At 45.5% G+C, this 22,960-nt stretch overlaps 1 protein-coding gene across 4 annotated transcripts; it reads left to right on the top strand.

Moving 5' to 3' along the window:
* The first annotated feature begins 1,761 nt into the window (after positions 1–1,761).
* On the top strand, positions 1,762–21,479 carry LOC149351792 (cytochrome P450 4C1-like). Of its 4 annotated transcripts, none has more exons than XM_089581120.1 (11): positions 1,763–2,059; positions 6,556–6,668; positions 10,711–10,796; positions 12,531–12,721; positions 12,796–12,865; positions 13,246–13,372; positions 13,502–13,696; positions 14,233–14,409; positions 16,824–16,890; positions 17,036–17,215; positions 21,001–21,479. In XM_089581120.1, exons 1-11 carry the CDS (start codon positions 1,786–1,788, stop codon positions 21,162–21,164), a joined length of 1,644 nt encoding a protein of 547 aa, XP_089437246.1. In that variant the 5' UTR covers positions 1,763–1,785; the 3' UTR covers positions 21,165–21,479. The 4 variants fall into 4 exon arrangements, with proteins under 4 accessions (XP_089437247.1, XP_089437246.1, XP_089437249.1 ...); XM_089581122.1 differs by lacking the exon at positions 1,763–2,059 and adding an exon at positions 5,352–5,500; XM_089581121.1 differs by lacking the exon at positions 6,556–6,668 and having other exon boundaries at positions 1,762–2,059; positions 10,715–10,796.
* Positions 21,480–22,960: the final 1,481 nt, after the last annotated feature.

Genomic DNA, 22,960 nt, shown 5'->3' with positions numbered 1-22,960 from the left:
TGGCCTCAAGGGTGACGATGTGTTAACGTGAGTGTGCAAGATGCCGATTCCTCCTTGCACCAAAACGTTTTTATTCAAATTAAACACCGAAGCTCTACCTCTAAACACGTGGCTTTATAGGAAGAATATTTTTGTACCTTCTGTTAACTGCTGTCTGCGTAGTGCAGCTGAAATCACTGAACACTTTTTTTTATTAACTGCAAGGATGCGATTTTGTTTTGGGACGTGTTGCGGAGGGCGCTAAAGAAAGACTGTTTTAAATTCCTACAATGCCCGTTACCTTGCGGCTACTCAACCTGATTACGAACCATATGACATGTTTTTCCTCATTCCAGTTCAGAGCCTGTGGAAAACGCGCATGCTGGACCGCAACGCTGAACCTCTTGTTTCAACCAGAAGCCATTACAGTCGAATGATGCTCCATCTCAGGGACATTTATGATGAAAGGCACTTTCGACCGAACTGGCTTCCGCTGTTGATGAGGTGTCTATATTTGCCGCCCTTTTGGCTGTGTTGTTTTCTGTCTAGCTAGTGCAAGTGCCGTCACTAGCTTCGCGCTTTGTAACTAATCTGTATACAATATCCCCTTTCTGTACATACTTAACCTGCGGCAGTAAATACCACGAAAGGAAAAAAGAAACCTTTTTTTTTCATGAAACAAAAAAAACGCAGCGGAATCGTACCCGTGTAGGACGCCGCAGGCCTGGGTTCGATTCCCACCTAGACCAAGATTTTATTTTCTGATTTTCCTTCAATAACATTTCGCGCCTCTTTGGATTATGGTTTGGATTGTGGACATGGTTTGGCATATTTAATTATGGATTGGAATATTGATTCGCTTGTTGCACGTTGGATGGCTCTGAATTGGATTGTCGATTGGCTATGGATTGATGAAAGCGTGACACATCCTGTCCACGCCACTGATGAAAAATAAAAGGCTTTCGGCTTAAAACACACGTCTATATGGTAAACATACTTTGAACAGCGTGTTCTACTATTAATCACACTTTACAAATTTGTAATTTTACTTTGCTCCTATTGCAACTTGAGGTAGGAAGGCGGAAAGGTGCAAACACAGATTTGTTAAAATAAATAAATAAAAAAATTGTTATGATTGTTCGAGGAACAAACATTTAGAAAAGTATGCTGTTACAATATAGAACGGAAGAATAACTTTAGGTTGAGTTTAAAAATAAAACGTACGTTCACATAAACACAAACATTGCAAAATGGCAGACAGCTGGCGCAAATTCCTCGCTATTATTTTTTGTTTTCTTCTCCAACGCGAATTAAATTATACGTAGAAAAACCACCCATTTCGCGTTGCTGGCTGGACATCTCCCAGCTAATGGTGAACCAAGGTTTCCCCCATTAAATATGCCGACAACTTTTCACTTAACTTTTGAAAACTGCACAGCAGAAAACTCGCAAATGGTGGCAGCGGCTTATCGCGAAACTACACATCCTGATCTTCATAGGCAGCAACCATCATTATAAGGGTAAAGCTTGCGCACAGCGCTGAACAGAACAAAGCGCAAGGTTAAACAACGCGTTTTTATTATCACATGTCCGGTCATTAAAAGCTCCGCTGATATTACGGCCTGAGAAGCAGTCTGCGGGAGAAACATCTACCAGGTGTTGGCACTTTTCCCACGGCATGCGAAGGAACTCGCTGGCACGCGCTCTCAAGCGTAGATAGTGCCACTTGCACTCCCGCCTGTCAAGCGGTAATCAAAGGACGGTGCCCCGCGTCGCGCATGCGCGAGTGGTTTCGCTCCCGTCGGCATGCGAGCGGCGGCGAGCTGCTGCTGCAGTCCCCTTCGAGAGCGTACAATGTTCGCCTTGCTAGTGCAGGTGGTCGTGTGGCTTGCGCTCAGCTCCTCCTTGGCGCTTGCCTGTCTGTCTGTCGCGGTTCTCGGCGCAGTTCACGCTGCGAGGCGCGCTACGTGGAAGTGGCTACGCTGCTTTCCCGGCCCGAACGAGGATATACCGCTCCGGTGGGTCGTGCAGCAGCACAGGCACGCCAGTTCCGTGAAGCACCGAACGCCGTACAATGTGTGTGAGTGCTTCCGAGACTGCTTCGCTCCACTTTTCGCGGGCTTTATATGTCGCCGGTAAAAGCGACGGTAGGCGAGACCAGGAGTAAGTGTGCGCTGAAACTCGGCGCATTCAATTAAAGCTACTGCGGCTTATCACACGCATTCAGGAATGCTGCGCTTCGTGTTGATCAAAGCGCAGTATGTTGTTTAGCGCCTCCGATAATTGACACAATGGGGCAAAAAAAAAAACTTGCACATTGCTGAAAGCCCAGCGTAGAACCATGTTTTGTGTAGGTTGCAAAAAACTGCAAAGCTGAGCACGACTCAACGGCTGTGGACCGCTATGACGTTGCACTTGCTCAGTATGCCTTCTTTCTTGTCTCCGTATGATGCTCCCTCCAGCATAAAGCATGTGAAGACTGAATGATCGCCGTTTCTTAACTGCATGCTATAGGGTGGGGCTTTGCGTAGCGTTTTTTAGCGACAAAATGAAACCTTCACACACTGTCGGGTGTCGCATTCCATTACTTCGTTAGGCACGAAAGGCTGCACGCCAGATACCAAGGCTTAGTCGTTTACTTGTTGCTTGGAACTTTTGCCCGGTGGCAGATGTTCCGGGCATCTGAGCAGCTAGGCAGTGTTTTTACAAAATCTTTTCGGGGGAGGGGGGGAGAGAAGGAAGGAAAGTTAAAATTACCGGGCACTTAAAAAACCTATGTGCGAGAAACGCGAAAACGTTGCAAATCTGTCAGTTTTGTTCGAATTCTATTTCAGTTCTCTTTTAATCAAATTCTGCTATATTGCATTCTTTCCTTCGTAGTTTGTACAGTTGCAAGTACTAGCACTGATTATTGGTAGTTAACATTTCCTATTTTCTGCCTTTTGATGACGTCACACCATTTCGACCAGAGGCGAGTTTTGTATTCCCGCCACTTTTTGGGCAACGCCAGGTTTTCGTGTCGATGAGCCATCTATTGATTTCGCTTTAGTAACATTCGATGGCCTCCGATTCACATAGGCCGGCTATATGGTGTTCAAAAGTGAAGACTACGGAACGGAGGCAGAACTGCTTTATCTGACGGCACGTGCCTGTTGTCGACATCAGAGCCGCTGGACAGGTTAGAATACTTCGTTCCTTTTCCCTCCGCTGTCGAGCTGAGAAGAAATGTGGCCTTTGCAGATCATTGTTGCCAAACGAGCATTAGCAGACTTTCCATTGAGTGGCGGACTTCCGAAGCCCATGGGTTTTTCTCTGAGACCAGCACGAATAGGCAAGGGACTGCTTCAACGAGTTCTTCGTCTCAGGTTTTTGTTTTTTTTTCTTTTACGATACCTTCGAAGTTGGCTGCCAACTACGTGGAGTTTATTTCATCGCTTCAACGACGTTGCGAAGGCACATACACAGGGAACCACTGATGCGATTTCAGTGCTGGAAATTTCAGGCAGGGACAGCCATGAAGCTTCAAAATCCGGTGGCGGGGGGAGGGGGGGGGAGGAGGATCGCGATACTCTGAAAACTTGTGCAGTCACTCCATACCAGATATGCTCACTGCACCCTTGCTAATATGCTCGCCTGTTCGCCCATGCATTTTTAGACGGACATGGCTTTTTAGAAAGAAAAGCCGGAAGGTACTGCTCTACCCTTTCGCAGTAGCTGGCTGTCTGGGCACGCGAGTCAGCGTGCGCGAGCCGTTTTCTAACTGAATATCTCTCGCAAGTCATTACGGCGTCATAACTTTATGCGTAGGCTCCGGTACTGCTCGAATAATCCGGCTAAGCGCATTTCGTGAGCGGCCAGTGTGGCGAAAAATTCTGGCGCTGCGCAGCATCTCGCAGGCTGAGCTGAACGATCCGCGGTCGTCGTGTGCTGACTGGCAACTGCGGCGCCATTTCTGCGGGATACACAGCTCGGCACGACAAACCGACAACTATAGCTTTCGCCTTACAGCATGGTCACGTGGAAATATCCACCGTCGAGTGGAAGCTCTGCGTTGGTTTAGATTGAATACAGAACCTACGCGCAAAGTGGGGCTGCGATATTCATTTGCGATAGAGAGTGGCTCATTAAACGGCTTGTGCGCGCTGGAAAGGAAGCGCGGTCCCTTGCAGTTTCTCTGTCGAAAAAGGCGTGTACGACCAAAATGCCTGTGCGAGAAGGCCAGAATGTTAAGGAGGTTGCACTGCGCATATCTCGACTACAGGCACGCGCCATAAAATAGCGCTGACAGTGACTCCAGTGCTGCCTCCGCTTCCATGGTCTCTCCACGTTTGCTGAAGCCAGTACATCTGCTGGTATTCCTCCTTCTTGTACATCGCAAGATGCGGTTGCCTTGCCCAGGTCTGATATTTATAACGATGTGAAAACTTTCCTACAAGCAGTAGGTGATGAAGCGGAAAACCGTCGATGGGCCGAAAAGTTCCCTGGGAGTTTTACTGTCTGATTTCCGTCATTGACGGCTCGGACGGTTTTGAAGCGAAAAGCTTCACTACCCGCACCACAGCCGCGCTTCGCGTGAGCTGTCGGAGCCAAGATTTGCCACATCTGCGCATGCGCGAAACCGAGTGACGTCACACGCGGCAGGAATAAAAAATAAATAAAATAAAAACAGTGCCCCAGGAAACTCTCATATCTCGGTGGACTCCCGAACCGAAGGGAAGGAAAATGAAAAGAAAATTGGTTTCAAGGAAAGGAAATGACGCCTATCTCCCTCATATCTCGGTGGATACCCGAACCGCGCCGTAATGGCCTTAAAGGAAAGTGAAATGAAATGAAAATTGGTTTTAAGGAAAGGAAATGGCTGTCTCTCATATCTTGGTGTACACCCAAAAGGAATGGACACCACACTACGTCTCTCTAAAGCAACCTTCTAAGACAGCACCGTATTCACTACACGCGCGACTCCTCCTCCGCCTTCGCACAGGCAGTGTGTGGACGGCCGACCGCCTCCACCGTTATCGTGGTGCTCCCAGTGCATTGTGCGCCAACTGCGACAGCCATGACGTCAAACCAAGCACAACTGCAGCTTTTCGCTTGTATATCCAGGCTTAACCAGAGCTAAGCTACTGCCTAATTTGCCGCCGCGGTGGCTCAGTGGCTATGGTGCTCGGCTGCTGACCCGAAAGACGCGGGTTCGATCCTGGCCGCGGCGGCTGGAATTTCTTTGGAGGAGAAATTCTAGAGGCCCGTGTACTGTGCGATGTCAGTGCACGTTAAAGAACCCCAGGTGGTCGAAATTTCCGGAGCCCTTCACTACGGCGTCTCTCATAGCCTCAGTCGCTTTGGGACGTCAAACCCCATAAACCAAACCATAAACCAAACCTACTGCCTAATTTTTTTGAGGTGGGGCTGTTGGTATGCAGGCGTTGGTATGTGTACAAAAGAAGGCCACTTGCATCGCACGTTCCACAACTCTTTGGAGAGCCCTAATGTATTACCACAGCAAACTTTATGAAAGACGCTGGTAAATGTTTGTTTCTCCTTTTATTCTATTCAGAAGGCATTGAACTTATGGAATTGGATAACTGTCCTAGCCTGCTATAGCTTTAATTAAGGTGATTTATCCCACTTGGCGGGAAAGAGAATTTGTTTATTCGTACCCTTTGCAGCAAAAGATTGTAAAGTTTGAGGTTTCAGTCCGCTTGATTGTCTCATAAGGTAACATAGGAAAAATCAATTGCTTTTTTTTTTCTCCATGAGCTGAAGCTGCTATTAGTTAAGAAACATTTTCGGGCTATAAGGTCCACAGACCGCATGGAATTTCATGCATATAATTACATAAGCTTTCCTGCATGTTGTGTAGCTGTGAGAAATGAAAAAAAAAACAAAGAAAAAGCCGCCTGTAGAATTCCGCATGAGGAAACACTTTCAAACTTTAAGCAGTTTCGCACAGGAAGCTGGAGACTTGTCCTATATATGGTTTGTAAGTTCATCTTTTCTCTCACTGTTGCTTCGACTTAGTCGCACGCTTAAGTTCGTGTACAAAAAAGGAGCGCTCATGTTTTAAATTAAAGGTACAATGGTATCTTTAACCTGTGTTGGTCTCAGAACTCCGAAATGGTAGGTGCGTTACTTCTTGGGCGATTTTAAAATGGTTTGAGTCGAAGAACCCATTTTAGTAGTCTTCAATAAAGGGGCATCGTTTATTAGCTAGGCTCCTTCGCGAAGCCAGACTGCTGAATGCTTGGCTGTATTCTGGGCATTTTGCGAAGTTGCCATGAGTGCCTTCATTAATTAAATTGGCTTCGAGCCCTGGATTATATTTCCGTTCAGGGCGTGTACCATCTGTATGAGCTTAAATGCAACAAATTATTTCTCCCATGCTTTCGATAAGGCTTGTCAAAGCTTCACAATGGCAGCACCATTTTGAACCGCTATTTCGGACATTCGCGCTTATTTCGTTGTTAAAGTGTTCGTAAGCAACACTGCTACAACATTAGCTTTGCTCTTGGGGTGTTAGGCGACTGAAACTTGTGGTAAAATATAGCATACATTCCTTTATTCTCTTGCAACTTGCAGCCATGCTGGAGGTGCGGATGGCATACTACCAGCTATTCCGCAAGCATGGTCTGTTTCGCTTTTATATTGGACCGCACCCAACAGTGGCAGTATTCAGAGCAGACTACCTTGAGGTATGTGGCAATTTTTTTTCACCATGGTTCCATAGCGGCCGTTTTGTTGAAATTATGAGTATTCAGATTCAGCTGGGAGCTGTGCATTTTGCAGGGAGTACGTTATAAAATGTTCTGAAAATTTTAACATGTGGAAACGCAGACTCGGACAACACTAAAGCAGGCACGGGAGCCGCAAGCGAACTAGGTCGGCTGGGAAATTTTTCTAAAAAATGGTCTGTAAAGATTTTTTTCAGTGACAGTAGGTCGAACAACTGCATTCCAGCAACGTTAGAATATCTATGGGAAAATAAAAACGATCAGACACCTTTAGTATTGCGTAAGATAAATGTAGATGGCTTGCTGTACATACGCCGAAGTTTGGCTGGCACATTTCAGTAGACTGTTCTTTAACCGCCGTTGAAACGTGAAATGAAAAAGTAGCATTTTCGCACCGCAGGAACGCTCCTGTAGCGTTACTGGTCTTTCTATTCGTCCTTTCGTTCTAACATGAAACCTGCCGCCGCGGTGGCTGAATGGTTATGGTGCTGGCTGCTGACCCGAAAGTCGCGGGTTCGATCTTGGCAGCGGCGGTCGCAATTCAAGGGAAATGAAATGCTAGAGGCCCGTGTGCTGTGCGATGTCAGTGCACGTTAAAGAGCCCCAGGTGGTCGAAATTTTTCGAAGCTCTCCACTACGGCGTCCCTCGTGGCCTGAATCGCTTTAGGGCTTTAAATCACCCCCCAAAAAACGAAGCGAAACTTATATGAAAGAGGAGCATTCAACTGATTACCTGGTTTTCAGCGCCCGTGTCCAACACAATCTGACAAAGTAGTCCACAAGCATGCAGTAAGCGCGGTGCCCATATGCGACCTTTTAACTCCCAGTAACTACCAACCACATTCTTCTATATCTTGATACAAGCAACCGCGAATGTGTGCAGCTTTTTCAAGCCGCAACCAAAGGAATACCGCGCACCCTACAGGCACTGAGTTCGACTGACCTTGGCGCCGTCTCATGCTCCTGGCTACAAGCCGAAGTTGGAGTTCTTCCGGGGCATCAAGACTGTATAGGCGTTTTCCGTTTTCTTTTCCTAGGCTTTTGGTTGTCGAATGTTTCCTGCGAACCCCATGTCTTCTCCTGCAGTTAGCCGAGGCCATGTTTTAATACGAGAGCATTAGGAGGACCATGACGGACGCCGGAAGACGGCGTCCTGCGTCGGTGTAGGTGTGAAGCCTCCACCTGCTAACCGTAGCAAGGGAGATTTCCCTCTCTCTACCGATCACCGACCAACCGTTCCCATATCCACTGGTAGGGATGAGGTGGGATCGAGAGGCCGGACTAAGAATTACTCAGCAGAAGTGAAAATTACTAAGAAAATGACTGACAGCAGCAGGCTCACATGCAAAGCAGCCTCCTGAAGAACTGCAAAATCGAGGCTCGCGGGCCACGTCGGTGGCTGTGTTTCAAATAGCCACCTGTGGGTTCAGTGGCGAATCGCTTAACAGCTGCCCCCCAGCGCTGCTAGTGGTATGAGGACTCGCCGCGACCTATTAGTGTGACACGTTTTGCATAGTTACCACAGCTGGAGTTAACTAAATGGGGAGAGTAATAAGGAACCGGTAGAGGAAAAGACGAACTTCTCAGACAGCTGCAGGTATGCGTGCAATAGTGACTGTTTCCCGAACATCCATCTCCGCCTGCTACCTGCTGCAAAACCTTATTAGACCGATACACCGGCTGCAGCTTAAGACCGGTTAGAGCGGGAGACCGGTTAGAGCGGGAGACCGGTTAGAGCGGGAGACCGGTTAGAGCGGGAGACCGGTTAGAGCGAGAGACCGGTTAGAGCGGGAGACCGGTTAGAGCGGGAGACCGGTTAGAGCGAAACGCTTGCTGTAGCGAAACGCTTGCAGCAGCGAAGCGCTTGGAGGAGCGAAGCGCTGGCCACAGCGAAACGATAACTGTAACGAAACGCTAGCTATAACGAAACGCTAGCTATAACGAAAAGCTAGCTATAACGAAAAGCTAGCTATAACGAAAAGCTAGTTATAAAGAAACGCTAGCTATAACGAAACGTTAGCTAGAACGAAACGCTAGCTATAAAGAAACATCGGCTTTAATAAAACATCGGCTCTAATGACACACAGCTGATAGCAACTGGTAGGGACACTTCAGTGGCAGGGTATAGTGATTTCTAGTGATGATAGTGGCTTAGTTAAGGAACAAGTAGCGGTAGTGGTCGTAGTGGCACAGCTGATGCTCCAGGCTCTCTACACCACGTATGATTTTAACATTTTCTATAAAATTCTGCAGAAAACTTTTGCAATACCTTGAGCTTGGCGCATGATGGCCTTAGTTGCCTATGCGGCTTAAAGCACAACACAACACAACCCAGCTGTGTCTAACCCACACCCTTGCATTCAAGACTGCACTAACTTCCAGGCTCACCTAGACCTCACAACCGCAGGTGGCGCATTGTCGATACCACTCACTGTGAAGGCCATGCGTCCCTTCAGGCTCGAGTTTACTTTGGCAGCGTTGTTTTTGGTATAGCACTTGGTCGTAGAAGTTTTTGGCTAAACGAAACCACGAGAGAAGACAAGGGACGACTTTATATTTAATGACGTCGGTCTAGTGCCCGCCCATGAGATATAAAAGTGATTCGCCCGAGATGTGCTAACGTAGAGTTCGTGGTGACCAAGTCATTGTATGTTGGTTGGGCAGAGTGGACAAGTCCGGGGCTGTGGATTGGCGTTCAGCTCACGAATGGGTGTGCCGTGGTGACGGATGTAAGTTCAAGAATAACCGTGTGCGTCTAACCGCCACATTCCTGAGACGTCATATGTTAAAAAAATCATTAGCTCCTAGTTTCTCTCACGTTTTTCAAACAACTGGGAACTTTTCCTTTTTGGTTTGCCTTTACCGGCGTCTTTAATTTCGCGCAAAGAGTACTGCCATGATGCCGGAGGACTGCGGCCTCATAGACAGCAGATGCTTTTTTGGGCGCTGAGAGACAGGGAGAGTTTTAGATTTTCTCTTTTCATGCTCTTTAAAGCATCTGCGAAATTTCCGGCAGTTTTCAGAAAGAGTTGAAACGATGAACAGAGTTTAGGACGTGCCGTTGACTAGCATAAGTGGCAGTCAACAAGCCTACTATCGGCCATAATACAGGATGAGGGTGTCCGGAAAAAAAAAAATTATTACGAAGCAGTCACTTTAGTAAATCGCCTGAAAAGTCTGAAGGTGTGACGGAGCGGGCATGCTCGATCAACTAGTAACATTACGAGGCGGCTGGGTCGCGAGGCTGGGCAACGATATTTAACGCGTAAGCGTTAGTACCCCCGCGTCGGAAAAACATTATCCGGCGTGGCGTTGGCGACCGTTTGAAGCCTCGCAGCCTTTCGGAAAGGTCGAAGCACGCAGATGGAATGTGGCGCCTGCCAAAGAGGTCACATGACCTTATGACGTCATTAAGACTTGTGCATTGTGGCAGGTGGCAGTTAAACAAATTAATGGTCGGGACAGGTTGCTTGGAAAGAGCAACCTGGGTCTCACAAGCCCTACCGGTGGCTGTGATTGAAACAGCAACCTGCTAGGCAGTGTCTGATCGCTTAACCGCTGCACCACTGCGCCGGGAGTGGCATATGACGACTTCCCGAGATCTATGAATGCAAAAAAAAAGAAAGGCCAATTCCGCATTTACGGGCATGAACTCATTAACGCTATCGCGTCATACCCTGGGGAACCTTAATCTCCTGAAGTTCCCCCTGAAGTTGTATTTTTTTTTCTGGGAATTCGCATCCCGTTAACTTTTGCGGCCTATAATACGTCGAAGGACTGTTTTAATGAGCAACAGCCGGAGCGGCATTGACGTTCCGGCTTACCATTAGGCGAAAGCAAATGAGGGGGAGTTTAGTGGACGTCGTTAACGCGATAAAAATACATATAGTTGACGTCAGCAGCCGGGCTGCGATGAATCTGAGGAAAACTCTGAATATAGTTTGTGTACGCAATGATTTGACTGTCGCATTTTTGTTCTTTTATTTTCTGTTTGTCTCTTCAGATAGTGCTCAACAGTAAAAGCACGATGGAAAAATCTATTGACTATGAAGTCTTGCATTCATGGTTAGGCACTGGTCTTCTCACAAGGTAATGCACTGCATATGAAATAGAGAATCTTTTGCGTTTTTTTTTTGCTATGACGTACACATTCAGATTGGAGAAATGTTCATCCTACTGGAGAAGCAAGAGACATCCCCAGCTTTCTTGAACATTCAGAAACTAGCGCGATCTGTCGGCCGCATGTAGCAAATAGTCCCTAACTCAAGGGGGATATTTTAAACTTATAAATTTGAGAAAACTAGTGTCCTCAATGATTCTGCGTGAGCATAGCGATCATCATTGCCAACTTCCTCTCCGTTGCTAAATCTGAACTATAAAATGCTTCCTGTGGTCGCACCAACTATTCGCGACGGCCAGAGAAAATCAATGGGACGTAACGAAAATTATAAATTACCAGGGTGACTGAGTGTTCAGCGCCACGTGTGGTTTATGATGGCAGCCGTGCAAACTAGAAGCGTTTGTTCAGATTTCCTGGGTTTGGAAGTAGTGTTATTAGCATTACAGTGATTACACTACCGTTTCCTGAAGGTGGCGACTTTTAAATGCAAGCCGTGTTGTTTTCTGTCTCAAATTCCGTCGACGCGTTAACTGCATGTGCTGATTTCAGGTAGTTCGCAGAAGCAAGCTATTATGTGTGGTTTTAAAAGCTCTTGTCTGGCCTTGCAGTGGCTGTTTTAATCAGACGTCGTGCACTGAAAGCCAGCGGGATAGGTCTGTGACGCTGATATCAAAACTGCAATAAAAAGACTGACATGTAAAGGATCAAAAACGGCTTCCATAGCAAAGACGCATAGAAAAAAAATGCCTCAGCAGAACTACCGCAGGTGCTGTCTCAATTTTTGGGTTGAAGGGACAGTAATGAGGAATTATTGCCCTCAGTAAAAATTGATACTCCGGCGCCTTCTGGCTGTGTTCCCGTTTGTCAGGCAGCAAAAGACGGATTTGTCTGTGAGAAAATTGCATTTAAAACTTACAGCCAGTCGATCGAAGCTCCCGACGTCCTTACTGAGGGACAAGCGTTGCCACCGTTTTGGAGTGAATGGCGGTGCCGGGTCACCTAGGGAATCCATGCAAAAAAAAAAAAAGGAAACCGGTGTCGACGAACGCATTTTGTTTAATAAATCGGCTGGTGATGGCGACGCCTATATTCTGTTTTTGGTCCTATCTAGTTTATAAAAGCTCTGCTTTAAGTGAGAGCGGGCTCGTCGTGATTAGAACACGGTACCCTGTCTATACAGGCCAACTTCTCTTTATACTCAATGTTCCTTGAGAACAACCTTTCAAAAATAACTATTTTAGAGGCCTAAACTTTTAAGCATGAAAATCTTGTAGGCGCTATTACAATTGGTGCTCGCAGAAACTTTCCCAAAGAGCATGAAGCAGGATTGCTGTTCATCTAATTACGTTTTTTGTTGCCCTTGCTTTTACCAGCCTCGACGTCAACAGCAATTATTAACTTTGTTTGAGCTCTTTATTATTGTCCTCTACTTTTGCGTCTAACTAGAAACATTTGGCAGCGCGCATAATTTTTATTAGACCATACGTACAGGGAATGGTCTCGCACACTAAAGCTTATTTTCTTGCACTGTTGCGGCAGACCATCCTCTTTTTAACTTACAGTACCACATGCGTACATGGGCGTATACGCGAATGAATGCGCAAAATGTTGGGAATCAACGAAGCATTAAAATGTAATTGTAACAGAATTAAAAACTGCTACTTATAAATTGCCCTCGCACTTGCACTCCATCCCTCTTCCAGTTCTGGTGAAAAATGGAAGACAAGGAGGCGCCTGCTGACTCCTGCGTTTCACTTCCGCATTCTCGAGTGTTTCGTTCAGCCAATGAACGCAAGGGCTCGTGGTTTAGTGGAGAAGATACTGCAGCGCTTAACGGACCCTTGGATCAACGTTGTGCCACTAGTGGCTGAGTGCACGCTGAGCATTCTACTCGGTACGTTCTCTGTCTGAGCATGCGCACCCAATGCAGAAAGCGTGACCCTTACCTGTGCTTTTCCTATTGTCTAGAGACCATCATGGGGGTTTTCCTGGAGGAAGAGGAGGAGTACTGTCGGTCTTACGTTCGAGCTGTTCATTAGTAAGTGTCGAGGTTAGTGACTTCAGCATGCTGCGCCGGCACGCAATTCTTCAGCGTTTATGAGCGCTGCTAGACACATCGCGTAATGTTCTGATATTTTGAGAGAACTGGTGTCGAACCTCAACAAGACACGAAATAGACTCAAATTTTAGCAGCACTGAGAATAAGTCAGCGTCGTGGTGAATCCGTGTTCGCTTCAGGCAGTTTCTGGTATCCTATCCCTTTTTTTTATTACTGCACCGTATGTGTTCACGATTCTTAAGGTGCCTAAACGAACCATCCCCAAGATCTTGCGCTGGCAGCCTACAAACCTTCGCCACGTGACCGCACAGTAAAACCACTGTATCATTGAAGAACTGGCTGCGTGCTTTCCTTTCCAGCTTGTCCAGTCAGATCTGTGCTAGAATTCAGGCGCCCTGGTTGTTACTCGACGCCATTTATTTCCGCACTGCATGTGGGAAGGAGTACAAGAAATGCGTAGACATCGTTCACAACTTCACGGCGAAGGTAAGAAACGAAATCTAGTTAGCAGCCATCTATTATGTGGATGTTTCTAAGATGCTTGTGTTATGCGGAGTATCTTTTTTGCTCCTTTTGGTACTGATGTGCCTTCGTTACTGTGTATAAATGTTGCAGGTGATTAAAAAGCGCAGGGAGGAACTTAAGAAAAGTTCAGATCAAGGCAACCTTGTGCAGGAGAAAGAAGAAAGTGTTTACAATAGAAAGAGGCAGTCGACGTTCCTTGACACTCTCCTTCGCTACAGCATTGAAAACGACACTTCTTTCACCGATGACGACATCAGAGAAGAAGTGGACACGTTTATGTTTGAGGTACTTGTCTCCGTTTGGATAGAAAACGTGCAAGCATGTCGGGTATTGGTAGGCGTGACTTGTTTTGCATGAATGGTCTGGCATTCACAAAGAAAGAAACAAAATGACGGGCGCTTCAAAGTGCGCGGCCCTTGCAGTGCATCGACTCTCTAAAAAAAAGCAAACGATTTCGCTGCAAAAGGGAAAGCCCGTATTCATTTCGCGCAAGTTCAAGAACTAAGCTCTTGAGTCACGTGAAAATTGCACAGGATTATGTGAAGTTATTACTGAAAATTGTTTCATTTATCAAATGATTGTGATTGTATTGTTCAGAAAAAAGAATTCCACTGCACGGGTTGTACGTATTCTCCTTTAAAACCAAATTTAGGCCTGAATGCCAAGCTCTAAATGTCTCCTGCAATCGCAGCGTGGTGCTGTGGTTAGTCCGTTAGAGATTGCCACAGAATTTCCTTTGCAGCCGCGGTTGAGATTGATAATGTAAGAGAAGTATTCCCCACAATTGAAGAGTGCTTTACTGATGGTTTATTTTCTGCCAGGGCCACGATACAACATCGGTAGCGATATCTTGGTCTCTGTATATGATCGGATTGCATCAGGATCACCAAAGAAAAATTCAGGAAGAACTAGACTTGATTTTAGAAAACTGCTCAGGAAATGATGACATAACATCTGAAAACCTGAAGGAGCTGAAATACCTTGACTGTGTTATAAAGGTAAGCAGAAGAAAGCTGAGTTTTTTTTTTCAGATCGTCAGACTGACACTTCCTCAGCTGTATAATTTATATTTCGGCCACATAAATTGTGCGCAAAAATTATCTCACTCATTAAACAACTGCTAAAATTTTACCTTCTAATTCTGTGGGTGAACATCCGGAACAGTATTGCCACGTATCATTTTAGTGTCCGTTCGTTCGCGCTCAAGGCCGCAGGAAAGGGGTGTTATCATTTTTGTTTGTGACGCGAGAAGCGACCGGAGTAATCTCGATTGATCACAGCCATGAAGAGCTGCATCTACGTTTTTCTAGATTACTGTAGATGATCTTGACCTGTTATCTCGAAGTTTACTTGGTGGCTTCAAATTGAGCGATGCCGCGAGCGGCGGGCATTCGTAGTTCGACGACTGACGAGCACGTTTGTTGCTTACGCCGCCGCCGAGTGATTCAGTTCTTTTGAGGGCGCAAGTCAGCCAAAATAAAGAGCTTCGTTTGCAAGTCTTGTTGGTGTCTTCCTGACCGCTGGACTGCCGTCACTCCAACGTGACAGTATACTGTTTCTGTGCATACATTTGCCAGCATTTTCTTACTAAGTGTGGCAATGCGAATGTTTGGCAATAGAATGTTCTATTAAATTTTTAGAATATACAGTCGTGTCCCATCAATATAGATATTTTGGTTCCTGAGCAAAACTTCATAAAGCGAGTCATCCGTATGAACGGATTGAGAATAAAAAACATTCATAAAAAACAAGCTATAATTATGGTCTGCTTTTTTGCATAAGTAAGTGAGGTTCAAATTAGACGCAGCTGTGAGAGCCCAAGCCTAATATTCTAGTCTTTATAGTGCTTGAAATATAGTTGTTCATCTTCACGTGCCTAATGATGTATGTATGATAGGCTTGACGGCGTCTCATGAGAAAATTATGACTTCTACAACGACTGTTCATATCCCACGACTGAGTCGTCTGACAGCTGTTCAATAGGCTTACTATATAGCCCAAACTGCTGAGCGAGATTTCGTCACAGCCATTCATGTAATTTGTCAAATGGTGACAGGCGCCGACACGGCAGCTTTGCTCTGTAAAGCTGGAAAGCACGAAAGAAAAGGGCCGTCAGTCAGTCATTTGCTCTTTTTCACAGCGCCGCCGCGGTGGCTCAGTGGTAGTGGTGCTTGGCTGCTGACCCGAAAGACGCAGGTTCGATCCCAGCTGCGGGGGTTGAATTTCTTTGGAGGAGAAATTCTAGAGGCCCGTGTACTGTGCGATGTCAGTGCACGTTAAAGAACCCCAGGTGGTCTAAATTTCCGGAGCCCTCCACTACGGCGTCTCTCATAGCCTTAGTCGCTTTGGGACGTTAAACGCTATAAACCAAACCAATATTTTTCACAGCATTCATGCTAGTCCTGCTCTCAAACTGCAGAAAATCGAACATCTGGTTGAGGCAGTAGAAATTTAGTTCTCATCGCTGTCCACATTACGTGACAAAAAATACATGGGGCCCGACGGGCTCTTTACCCCTGTCCATTGGCCGGACAGCAGGCTTCCATATTTAAGAGACGTAAATACATTCGATAATTTTAGTTCCCAGAAAAATTGCACTTTTTCCAAGTCGCCCATATTAACGAGGTCGTAATAACGAGGCACAATGCGCATCGAATATTGTTCATCGCGAGAGCAAGCAATTTTAGTTTTTTTCAGTGAATGGAATTCCCTGCAATCGCATACTTTCCCACACCAAGCGATATTGTGAAACGTCAGTTCTTGTGTTGTTCATTGTGGATTGCTCGTTATAAAATTCGTCTTTTGCTTTTATCCCTTCATCTCCATTCATATCCCACATTCTGGGACAAATTTTTTGAAAATTTCTTGTATGGAGATATTGAAGATGACGGTCAATTCTTCTCGTATGTAGCAAAATCTTTCTTCTAAAGTGTTTCCATGGATCGCATCGAACAGTTAAGACTGCCATAGCAAACCAATGGGGATCGCTTTTGGTAGAAAAAAAGTTAATAGAAATAGAAATAAAAGACTGTTGTCGGGTGATCGGCGGATATATTGATTGTTATAGTGAAATCTTACATTATATGAAACAATTGCGTTTATAAATGGTTTCCCGCTCAAAGATGCTTTTGTCCAGAATTGTTGCGTATGTGTATGCAAGTTCTTTTTATATTATCGTATCCTTGTAATGTGGGGGTTCACATTTTCTCACAGATTCCCCTCCTCCCTAGACGATGTATATGCATGGTCTGCAGTATATGCAAATGAATAAATATCGGGTGCCGTGTTACAATATATGCTGGTTTGTGTTTTCATGCTTAATTCTAGGGTGTATAATCCTGTTTTACCAGTGTTTCTGCTGGTACTAAAGGGCTCGTAATATTGCAACCACTGATATCTTCTCTTTGCAAAGGAATGCCAACGGTTGTACCCGTCTGTTCCTATTACTGGCCGTGAGAGTGTGGAAGACTTCAAACTAGGTAATTATCTTTGAAGGACTACTTATACTGTGCTGCCTACTCTAATAGTGCTCCAGTGCACCTAATGTAAAACATTCCCTGGTATACTATTGAGAAACTACCCATGAAGAGAATATAACTAACTAATATGTGCTTTCTGTTCTAGGTGACTACACTATCCCTAAGGGCTCAACAATAGACGTCTTCATTTACGCGCTCCACCGGGATCCAGACGTATATCCGAACCCAGAGAGATTCGACCCCAGCCGTTTCTTGCCAGAAAACTGCAGCAGTCGTCATCCTTACGCCTTCATTCCGTTCTCTGCGGGCTCAAGAAATTGCATCGGTAATCACCAAAAGCAAAAAATATGCATGTCTGATCGCTGCGCGACACTAACAGCAATTTACTTCCTTTACTTACTCTTAATCACAGGCAAGCAGCGACAGTAACTGCAAACACCGCTGCTGGTTGTATTTTTGAGTAATTCCCGCCATGCGTTTAGACAACAGGGTTTGCCAAGATTTTTTACGCGTGTCTGACAAATATAGCATGGCTTTCAGCCGAGTAAAACCCAAACTGCGATCATTACACTCCGCAGTGGGCCACAAGACGTGGTGCATTCTGTGCGTTCCAGGGGTGCGTTCTGTACGTGGATAAAATATTCAGAAAAAAATTTCAAGCGGAGAAAATGCGTCAAATACCGTGCTGGTTAAATACTTTATGCGGTACGATTCGCATTCTACATAAAGCAATACGCACTCTTCAGCACGGCTTCTGCACCCGAGAGCACAATCAAGAACCTTTATTTTAAACGCGCACGTATAACTGGTGTAGTGTTCTATAAAGCTGTCCGAAGGAGCAGAACTAGAGTTTAATCTAGCACAACTCAGAATTGAGCATGAAGCCGAACTGCAATAAGTCGCTGCAATCATTGATATGGCGGATCAAATAGAGAAAGGCTCTGTGACCAGGCGTGGCTTCTATTGGTTCTCAGATTACTGGCAGAACATTGTCTGTTCGTCCCGTCGGGTGTGGTGTAGTTGTCTTGACATCTGACAGATGGTGCTTTGTAGCACTGCACTGTTTCAGCGTCAAAAGATGGGAGCCTGCAGGTGTCCACAATCATCATTACGAACTGCACACGAAGCGAAGAGTATGCGTTCATTACCCGATTGAGAAAAAAAATTGCACTTTTCGACAGTCTAAGTAGGGGGTGCGTTCATTACGTGAGCGCGTTCACTGCGCGAGCAAATATGGTAGGTTCAGGTATGCTTCGGGGGAGAATGACTGTACTTGGTACAGTCTTTTTACAAAAGTAACCAGTCTATATTTTATCAGCCTCACAGTTTAGCGCTAATGGCACCCCTGAAGAATAAAATGTCCTGAAAGGTGAGGACAGGGGTTCTTGCCTTGCAGTGATTTAGAGCTTGATGGGTAACTTAAGTGGTCCACTACACTAAGAAGCAAACCATGCTGCCTGGTTACGTTTAGCAAAGACGGTACTTATTTTTTGCCATGCTAAGAGGTCTCGTTTCGGCGCCACGGCTAGCTGATTGTTCTTTTATGCACGCTAGACGAAAATAACTCTTGATAAAAGCACGTACCGATAAGTCAGGTCGCCATCCGAGGCACTTTACTTAGCAGCCCTGTAACCGGCCTAGGTGTTCAGGATACTTGAGCGATAGAAGTGCTTTTTCATTCTTTGCTGGACGTGCTTGTGCGGATAAGGGCCTTAAAGTCAGCTGATAACTCGAATGTTTGTGCAGAGCAGGCGTTCGGGGTCAGGAAACTTAGCGCACAGTTCAGCCTTAGGACTAGCCAGTCACCTCAGCCCTGTCATGCTCGGTCTATGACTTAAGATACATGCGTAGAAATGGGAATGTTTTTCTGTGTTCGTGAAAGATTGTCGCATTCTCGCAACAACGCACGAAGGGCATTTGCCAACATACTGAGAAAGCAGAGTGAAGTGTCAGCTGTCAGAAATTCAGAAGGCGAGAAGGAAGGTCACTCAGTGCAAAAATTAACCACGCTACAAAAACGCTCAAAACTTCAGCGACAATGCAGCTACATCGGTACAACTCGTGCTCTTGGGCTAATTGTTCCTACATAATTTGGCTAGCCGGCGCAATGAACACAATGGAGTAGATGAAAGAAGGACGACGTTCGTTGTTTTCACATCCATGACTAAGCGCGCGCAGGTTTATCTGTCTTAGCCGTATATAAGTTGTTTAATTTGCTCATTTTATTACGAAAACAATTAAGCGTTTCTTCAGAATTGTTAGTTCCCGACATTTCTGAAATGAAGGGGAGCCCGAAGCGCTTGCGTGTTGTTTCCTCTGTGCGCTTGTAGTTGGAAACCAGGAAGGCTCTGCGCAGTAAAGCTGAATACATTTCGGTGACATCAGCAAACGGAGTCAGAAGATTGCTTTCAGGGCTCCTGCAGTCCGAGCATTTGCTGTAGTCTCCGGAATTCACGAGATTGAAACCATTATCATGGTAAAATCCGTTAGATAAAATGCAGTAGTTATTGCTGACGACTGCGTGTACCGTCGAAGTGAGGTAAATACAGGATTACTGTGCTGTTTTCTGTAAACTTTTGCCCTAGTATTCCCGTTATGTTTGAACACGCTCCAAGCCACTTCATTCTCTTCTTTTCAGGATGTGGTTTACTGTAGTCGCGAGTGCAAGCCGTGGGAGGACGCTTCTATACGTGCCTATGCCACGTCGACAAAAATTGCAACCCAAACCGAAAATCCCGGAATGTGCGTCGCCATTTAAAATGAATAGTGCCGAAAATGATTTGCCTTCTTGCGTGCTTCCTGCTGATTGTTATGCCTAAGATTGATTAAGCAAGAACGTTGGGCTAGTTGGTGCTGGGGCACTGGCTGCGACATGTTAACTAGCGCGGATAAAACAGCGGACAGAGGCAGAGAAACAGACGGGACGCGTGCTAGTTGCAGCTTGTCTTAGCTGCGGACGCACATTCTCGTTCTTACATTCCTGAAGTTCTGCAGGCTGAAAAAATCTTTATTTGCTTGGACATTTCTGTGATGACTTATTTAGAAGACATCAAAGTGAGCGTCTTGCAACAGTAATTTAAGTGCATACTTGTGACTGAGCTTAAAAATTTAATTTCCTTCTTCAAAGTGCAGGTACAAAATTCAAATAGAAGCAACTCGAACATGGATAAAATCTCCAATTTTTCTTTTAAATACGTATATCGTCATTGCACGCTAACACTGAAGCCACAGGGTTCAGCATAGATTAACCTGAATGGCAAATGCTGGTGTTTAACAACGTACTTACATGCGTCTTATGTTTAAGCGTGTGCGAAAATTGAAACTTTTTGGAGTAAGCATCGAATGCTCCACATTGAGCATGCGTATTCGATTCAAAAGCTGTCTCATGTGGATTTTGAGTACTCGAACGAACACGTATAGTCGAGACAACGAATGCTCGCGCTTCACACGCATTCGTTAAATTCTTCACGGGCAAGACTATGGGTAGCATCGCCGACAGCGACACAGCAACGTGATGGCTGCTTGCACCGAGGTGTATAGGCATGGCAGTTGAAGAGTAGTCTTTATGTAAAATAATGTTTACATGATAGTATGTTTTATGCATTTTTTTCATGGAAAGGTAGGATTTCTGAATTGTCCGAACATAATTATTCGCTGCGTCAGGACACAGCGACTGCGAATCGTTGTCTCCTGTGTTTTCACGTAGTTTTGGCGCTGTTCTACAAGACTGTAGCCAGGATGCTTGCGATTTAGAAAACTCAGTGAACTAGGAAGTGGGCAGCTTCAGGATGCTTAGACAACGTTTCGACAAGAGAACTTGTCTTCTTCTGGGGAAAGCAAGGTGTTCATAGAGTTTTCGTGAAGAAAAGGTATGCTTGAACCTGTTATCTTACTGATCCAAACCATGTCTTTTGTGTTGAGGCTTACTGGTTAAGTCTTGAAGAGGGTAAATTTTTAAACATGCAAAAATCGAAGTGCTTTTCTTAATAGCGGTATTTCCACTTTACTATTCGATTCGGCAATCGAGGCTAATGATTCGCGTTCGAGAAATCTGTTTTTCGTGCACTCTTACTTGCGTTCTTATGGACACCTCTCTGGCTTTCTATGCAGGTCAGAGGTTTGCGGCAATGGAGCTGAAGATTATCATCGCCACAATCCTGCGGAACTTCAATGTGATCGCGCTTGATCACCGGGACAAGATACGCCTGTCTAGTGATCTGGTGTTGAGAGCAGCGGATGGTATCAGACTTTCTTTCTCACCAAGATCTCACTAAAGCACTTATGCGGCTTTCTTATTGCCACAACGCCTAATTTTACTGAGGTGTTTATTTTGTTTTCTTACGAAAGAAAGAGCTGAGAAAAGAATTTCAACACGAATAGCCTGAGAGACTATTCGCCCCATAACACGACCGTAGTGAGCATTAAATCGAACACGCAAAGAGACGGAATTCTTCGCGATTACGAAAATAAAAACAAAACGATCTAAGAAATGTGTGTGATAGCATAATTGCCTGGCTTCAAAAGTAATATTCAGGCCACCAAATTATGACCAAGAAAGACGGAAAGGAAAACAAAAGTGTCTGCATACAGACTCCAATGTTTCATTATTCCTTTTCAAAAACAATTCATGAAGACGGTTCAGTACAATATAAAGCAGTACATATCAAAAGAGAACTGCGGACCTTTTATGCCAATGTGCAACATGTATGACAGCGACATTCAAGTGTGTCTACGATGTGGACGAGGGGTGTGCTATTGAGAAGTGCTGTTGGAATACGTTACCGAGTCATGTCTCTGTCGTGACTCTAGAGGCGACGAGTGATTAGCCAGGCAAAGGGATAGCAAACCTAGTTACGTTTTTTGGGAGGAAGCCATTAAAGAATGTGGCATTCGGTCTGAGAAGCTGCCGTGCGAGTGAATGCGCGTTGACACCAACGGACAGGTAAGGAACGTAATGCAGTCGTGTAGTCCCACACGTGATGCGAGGAACAAGAAGGGTACGCAGGAATATTTTAAGCAATAGAGGGTGTTTCAACTAAGACTTTACACAATTTTTAAGAATAGTCTTCTTGAGGTAGAAGAGCAACTTTTCGGCGTTGCATTGTCAGCGGTGTAGTACATCAGAATACAGCTAAGACGTGATAACTAGCAGGATTCTTAACTAATATTGAGTAGTTAACTTTTTCAGTATTTCTGTTAGGCTCCTTAAATATTGAGACGTGTGTAGCCCATGTAAGTGACATTTTTTGGAATTTCGAAAACTCTGTTACCCTGGGCGCTGTGGCCCATCAGATTTCGGTCCCATCGCGCCAAAATACTTGCGCTTTTGAGAAGATTGCAGGCAAAGCAACCCTTCCAGTGGACGTTACTCGTCGAAAAAAGCAAAGTTTGTTGGGCCAGAGCACCGCAAGAACTGCATTTTGGAAATTCTAAACTATGATCTGAAAATTTCTTACGGAGCTGTTAGGAGCCTAACAGTAATAAAAAAAGCGTTAACTATTCAATATTCGCTAACAAGCGTGCTAGTTAGCACGCCGCAGCTGTATTCGGATGTACTACATCGCTGACAATGCTATGCCGTAAAAGGCTCTTTTCTAAATCAAAAGGGCCATTTTTATAAATTGTGTAAAGTGTGGGGTTGAAATCGGGGGGGATAAATGCGTATTCCCCGTTTAAGCGCGGCTGACTCAGTTCAAAACCGCGCGGACCTCACCCCGTGGTCGCGTACGCTACTGAGCGCACGCCGACCACGGCGGGCCGTGCTCTACGGGAACAAAGGAACGACACACTGGCTGACACAAACAAGGCATTTATTGCTATAACAACAATAACGCCAGCTAGCAACCAAAATACACTGAGGAATCTAGGATGTCCGACTCACCAGCACGGCTACGAGCGAACGTCCGCCCACGGTAGGGCAAAGGGAAAACTTCGAGGTCGAGCGGGACGGGCTCGGCGGGAGTAAGTTCCAACCAAGAGGCGCCCGTCGACGAAGAGCGAAGCCGCGAGCGAAACGTCCGCTTGCTTCCCGGTGCCGAGGGAGAAGAGACCCCGTAGCTCCCCGCGAGCG

Source organism: Amblyomma mixtum, chromosome 3 (assembly GCF_055824585.1).
Source record: "Amblyomma mixtum isolate Tamu chromosome 3, ASM5582458v1, whole genome shotgun sequence".
NCBI classification, from domain to species: domain Eukaryota; kingdom Metazoa; phylum Arthropoda; class Arachnida; order Ixodida; family Ixodidae; genus Amblyomma; species Amblyomma mixtum.
Note: the sequence above shows the minus strand (reverse complement) of the source record. Positions and strands in the feature narration are given on the sequence as shown.